The sequence below is a fragment of the Octopus bimaculoides genome, chromosome 12 (genome assembly GCF_001194135.2).
Source record: "Octopus bimaculoides isolate UCB-OBI-ISO-001 chromosome 12, ASM119413v2, whole genome shotgun sequence".
Taxonomy (NCBI): Eukaryota; Metazoa; Mollusca; class Cephalopoda; order Octopoda; family Octopodidae; genus Octopus; species Octopus bimaculoides.
In genome coordinates this window covers 2,695,394-2,701,737 of record NC_068992.1, presented here as the reverse complement: position 1 = coordinate 2,701,737, position 6,344 = coordinate 2,695,394, and the positions used below count along the sequence as shown (strand labels likewise).

At 34.9% G+C, this 6,344-nt stretch overlaps 1 protein-coding gene across 1 annotated transcript in view; it reads right to left on the bottom strand.

Annotated features, from left to right (window-relative positions):
- Positions 1 to 6,344, bottom strand: part of LOC106876447 (muscle M-line assembly protein unc-89) — a 351,593-nt gene that overhangs the window by 341,714 nt on the left and 3,535 nt on the right. The window contains exon 2 of the mRNA XM_052972242.1: positions 4,126 to 4,225. Within this exon, the coding sequence (XP_052828202.1) occupies positions 4,126 to 4,225 (100 nt within the window). The remainder of the gene's footprint in view (positions 1 to 4,125; positions 4,226 to 6,344) is intronic.

The window sequence follows — 6,344 nt, the reverse complement described above, 5'->3', positions numbered from 1 at the left end:
TATATGAAGTACCACTAAAGTGCTGAGGTGGACGGTATTGACCAACACTTTCTTTCAAATTTGTTTGCTTTCTGCTTAAAGGAAGAGCTATTAATATTACTATTATTATTATGTAGTTTCAAATACTACCAAGGTCGACTTTGCTTTCATCCTTCCGGGATCGATTAAATAAGTACCAGTTACACACTGGGATCAATGTACTTGTCTTAATCCCTTCCTCCAGATCTGAGGCCTTGTGCTTCCAGTAGAAAGGATTAGTATTACTATTATAATTGTTGTTGTTTATAACATTATTATTATTACAATTATCGACATTATTATTATTATTGAATTGACCCAGGTTTGGCAGAATTTTATTATTATCCCTTTGAATTCTGCTTTTTTTCACATATCTTGCTGAGTGTCACCCTGATACTTAGGGCAAAATTCGCTAATAGGCACATTTAACAATCATTGGCTTTCAATTGTCGCTACAAGGCCATAAACAAAACAAGGTATTTAAATTGATAATATCCTCAATACATATACAGTCCTGGTCAACACTATTTTCTCTTTTTGTTATGTCTATATTTTTAGTCTTGTTTTCTTGTATTCTTTATTCTTGTGTTTTTACTGAGTCAATGTTTCCACCTCATTGATTATGGAGGTGGTAGTTGTTCATAGAAGTGTTGAAATAAATAATCATCAGTCAATGAGTTAGTGATTAGAGTTTCATCTTGAACAGTCATCAACAAACTCTCCATTTCTCTATTTAAATTTCCAGCCTTGAGCCACTCTCCCATGGTGAGTCAAGATCTTTCACGTTCTTGGTGTCTCTCAAGAATTGCCTATGTAAATCCATTTCTCCTAGCATTTCATTTCTTTTACTAATTATCTGATTTCGTTATGCTAGCTTCTATTCAACACAAGCCCTACTTCTGTAGTAGCAGGTTTAAGAAGTTCTCTTTCAATATTTATAAGGTGGTCATTTCCTGAACTTTGCTCTCCAGCAACACAATTTGAAATGTTAATAAATCCTGCCCACCCCCACCCCAAAAATTCCAACTCTTATACAAACAATTGACATTCACCTTTGGATAAAACACTCCATGTATAATTAGTTTTTCCTCTTGTGAGTTTCTCTGTTATCCATTTCATTATTCCAGTTCTATAACACTTGACATCAACCACCCACATATCCATTGTATTCTTCTTCTTCATTATTATAGCAAGAATTTTCTTATATCAACGATAACAAATGTGTCTTAAAGAACATCATTGAGATTAATAAATTGATATAGAAATGTCCAATCATTTTTACAGAATGCAGTATCACCATTTTCTGTAAATATCTATTCTTATAATTAATCTAAAATATCTTTACAGAAGTGATTGTCAACCAATCCACCTGTGCCAATTACAAATGAGATGATAGATTTATTCCTTAACTATTTTAACATATCTTAAATTCAGCATCAAGGTTAGTTTAATTCTTTAGCTTCTCAACTCACTTCTAAGTGACATTAGACTAATTTACTATTCACCATGGCACTCTGTCGGTTATGACAATGTGGGTCCTAGTTGATCTGATCAAGGAACAGCCTGCTCGTGAAGTTAACGTGTAAGTGGTTGAACACTCCACAGACACATGTACTCTTAATGAAGTTCTCGGGGAGATTCAGCGTGACCCAATGTGTGACAAGGGTGGCCCTTTGAAATACCGGTACAACAGAAACAGAAAGAAAGAGTGAGAGAAAGTTGTGGTGAAAGATTACTGCAGGGTTCACCACCACCCTCTCCCGGAGCCTCATGGAGATTTAGGTATTTTCGATAAACACTCACAACACCCGGTCTGGGAATCGAAACCGTGATCCTACGACTGTGAGTCTGCTGTCCTAACCACTGGGCCATTGCGCCTCCACAATTTAGTGTTAATATATTGATTATTGGTAAGGCAACGTGCTGGCAGAATCGTTTATGCACCAGACAAAATGGTTATCTGCATTTCATCAGTCTTTACGTTCTGAGTTCAAATTCAGCTGAGGTCAACTTTGCCTTTCATTCTTTTGGAGGTGTCAATAAAATAAGTACCAGTTGTGTACTGGGGTCGATCTAATTGACTGGCCCCCTCTCCAAAAATTTTGGGCCTTGTGCCTAGAGTAGAAAAGAATGAAATAAGTACCAGTTGAACACTGGGGTTGGTGTAATTGACTTAACTCCTCCCGCAAGATTGCTGGCCTTGTGCCAAAATTTGAAACCAAAAAGTGATTATCAGTACATCATATATGCTAAGTAGGAGTCTACTTCCCATGGGTACATTAGTACCACTGAGCTTTCCCCTCTCAAACATTGAAATCAAAAGGCCATGTGTGTGTGTAAAGCAACTTTGCTATGTCATTGTATCTCCACGCATTCACGTGATCTAATGTTACATTCCTGACGCAGTGTGTTGTATCGTTTTGTTCCATAACATAAATCATATTGGTGTTATCCATCATCTCTTTTGTAGAAACTATAGACATTATTCTCAATATGTTTAATGGCGAACGCTGTTGTTTCTGCTCCTCCAGTCAGATTGCATTTGTTTATTCAGGCCAAAGTTTAACATCGAATGGTACATTGCACTGATAATTGATTCCCCACTTTTTGAAAATAATCCAGTCAACAATGGCTTATAGTCGGTTCTTTTGTCAGTTAAGAAGTTCGTAGAAAGCATTTATCTCTGTCTTTTTAACCCTTTACCAGTATTATTCTATCTAGATTATTCTGTCAAATGTAACGCTTGTTTATTCACATGTTTTCAATTAATCATACATCTTCTTGTAGCACTGAGATTTTGATGACAAGATTGTTTATTTTTAGACTGACATTGAGGGGTAGGTGTGAGGCCAGATCTGGGCCATTTGAATATAAAACAGGTAGAATATTTGGGTGGATACAACCAGTTTAAATGTGAAAGGCTTAAACTTTACTCTAACACTCAATAATCACCCCCACCTATGCCCTACAATTCTTGGGAGATATGGTTGTGGACTGTTAAATTTATTTATTGAAAGCAGTCATGCCTAACCTTGCTCAGGTTTATAGATGCCTAAAATAAATACAATCCTATCAATTCACTATATTTTGAATGAATTACTTTTGAAACATGGAGACAATCTTCAATTCATTAAGAAATATCAATCATCAGAAGTAATGCAGCAAAACAACCAGATAAATGTTTTAGCTGAATTTCAGAAAAATGGGCCAAAAATAAGAATAAATAAATATAGAATGTAAATAAAATTTTACTCTTACATTTTTTAATTTTCTCAGAAAACATTTCTGTTTTCAAAATACACTATTAATTTTCATAATTACTTTAAGAATGACTTTTCCAATCAGTAACATTTTTTAGTGTCTGTTGCAGTGATTTGTGGTATATAAATATTCTTAATTTTTCTGTCTGGAGTTAAAAATTTCAGGAAAAGTCGAATTGTCTGTGACCTTTTTCTCGAACAGATGTTCCTTTCTGCAGAATTTAAACTACCTTAGGTACACAAAACCATACACATATATATATACATCTCCAATTACTTTTGTATGTTAAAATAGGTTGCTTTCTTAAAAGATTGTGATTACATCCTATATAATAGAGGCATAATAATAATAATAATGATAACCGTCATCATCACCATTTAATGTCCATTTTGCATGCTGGCATGGGTTGGACGGTTTGACAGGAACTGGCCAGCTGCTCTGACTCCATGTCTGTTTTGGCATAGTCTCTATGGCTGGATGTCCTTCCTTACACCAACCACTTTACAGAGTGTACTGGGTGCATTTATGTGGAATTGGTACAGGTAATTTTTATGTGGTACCCATGAGCTCACACAATTAGGAACACTCAGCAGAGGAGAGAGATGCAGGGGACATGCTTGTGTGCAAGAACAACCTCAATGCTACTTCGCTTCATATATCTTCCCAAGCACAGCAAGCCACCAAGGGTTTCAGTCCCCTCTATGAGGCCCAACGTCTGAAGATCCTTTCTTACTTCTTCATCCAAAATCTTCCTGGGTCTACCTCTTCCACAAGATCCATATTATTATTATTATTATCATTATTATTATGATACTTTTGTTTTATGCAAGTTTCTGCTGCACCAACAGGGGCCTCGCTGTCCTCCTTCTGGGGGTGCAGAATGAGGTGTGAATTTTTCACATGTATTTGTTGGGGCTGTTTGTTTTGAAGTTTTTAGATTTACTTTCTATAACAGGAACAAAAGATTCAAATATGTCAAAGGTGTAACTGGTCTTCTAGGATAATAGCAAGAAAGCTGAATAACTAGAATCTGAGACTTGACATTTTTCTTTATTTACATTATTTACATTATTTACATTCGACGGATATTTGTCCTCATCTTGTTTGTTGTTAACACAACATTTCTGCTGATATATCCTCCAGCTTTTATCAGGTGTCTTGGGGAAATTTCTAACCTGGGTTCTCATTCGTCAGGTATTTTTTGATGTTATTATTATTATTATTAATATTATTTTTCAGGTCACTGCTTGGAATCGAACACAGAATGTTGGGGTTAGTAGCCTGCACTCTTAACCACTACACCATATGCCATGGCATAGTGGTTAAGTGTGCAGGCTACTAACCCTAAGATTCCGAGTTCGATTCCAGGCAGTGACCTGAATAATAATAACAACATCAAAAAATACCTTAGGAATGAGAACCCAGGTTCAAAATTTCCCCATGACACCTGATGAAGGCTGGAGGGTATATTAGCCAAAACGTAGTGTTAACAACAAACAAGATGAGGACAAATATCTGTCAAATATAAATAATGTAAATAATTCCTCGTTTCTTAAATATAGAACTGTATTGACACTTTTCTGTTACTAGAATAGTTTTTTTGGCAGAATCTTGTTTTTTTTTTGGGGGGGGGGGTGGAATTGATTAAATATGTTTCTGAAAGATACTGGAGGAATTTCAATCGTCGCTTACTATTTATTTCCTTCTGATATAGTTTACCTTGTGCCAAATTAAATGAAGACAGAAAAAAGATATTTTAGTTGAAGTACATTTGTTTAAATTCAAGTAGATATGAAGAAGAAGTTCAGGTGGGTCAAAAGAATAAAATAAACTAAGAGAAAAGAAGAACAAAAATTATATTTTACATTACCAATACATCAGATGGAAGCACCTCTTGACACTTACCTAAAAGCAAAGTAAAAAGAAGTTGTATTAGCATTTTGTTATTTACAAATAACTATTTTTTGGTTTTTCTTAACAATTTCACGACAATTTTTCCATTTAGCTTAAGTGAGGGGAAACATTTGGATCATTTGCAAGACCGGACATTTTTTTTTTTTACTTCTAAATTTCAATCCCGAAGGAAACTAAAAATAATGATTCAATCATATATATACGTCTCTTCATTGCAATTCCTTCCATAAATACAGAAATGGATACGTTATGATCACTTGGCAGCTATTATAGATCTAAGACATTACATTCATTTTTTTTTAATCTTTTACTAGTTTCGGTCATTGGACTGTGGCCATGCTGGGGCACTACCTTGAAGTTTTAGTGTATATATATATATATATATATATATATATATATATATATATATATATATATATATATATATATATATATATAACTTATTAATGAGGGTAGAAATTGATATTAATCAATTAAAACCAGTGGTCTAGCATATTAAAAAAATCCGAAGATTAAAATTATATTACATACAAAAATAAGAGGAATGACCAGCAAAAGGGGACTCCTATATGATAGAAATAGATGCTGAATCATCTAACCACGAAAAAAAATATATGTTCTCAGTAAAAATTCAGCGACACAACAGACTGTAAGAGAGCAAGACAAATGAAAAAATGCTAAATAAAAAAAACGATTAACCTATATATATATGATGGGTTTCTTTCAGGTTCCGTCTACCTGCCCAAGGTGCCACAAAGTGGGACTGAACCCAGAACCATGTGGTTGGGAAGCAAGCTTCTTACCACACAGTCATGTATGTGCCTTATATATATTTTTTATTCTGTTACTTGTTTCAGTCATTTGACTGCAGCCATACTGGAGCACTGCCTTTAGTCGAACAAACCAACCCCAAGGACTTGTTCTTTGTATGCCTAGTACTTATTCTATTAGACTATTTTGCCAAACTGCTAAGTTACAGGGACATAAACACACCAACATCGGTTGTCAAGCGATGCTGGGGGACAAACACAGACACAAACATATATATATACATAGATACGATGGGCTTCTTTCAGTTTCCGTCTACCAAATCCACTCACAAGGATTTGGTCGGCCTGAGGCTATACTAGAAGACATTTCCTCAAGGTGCC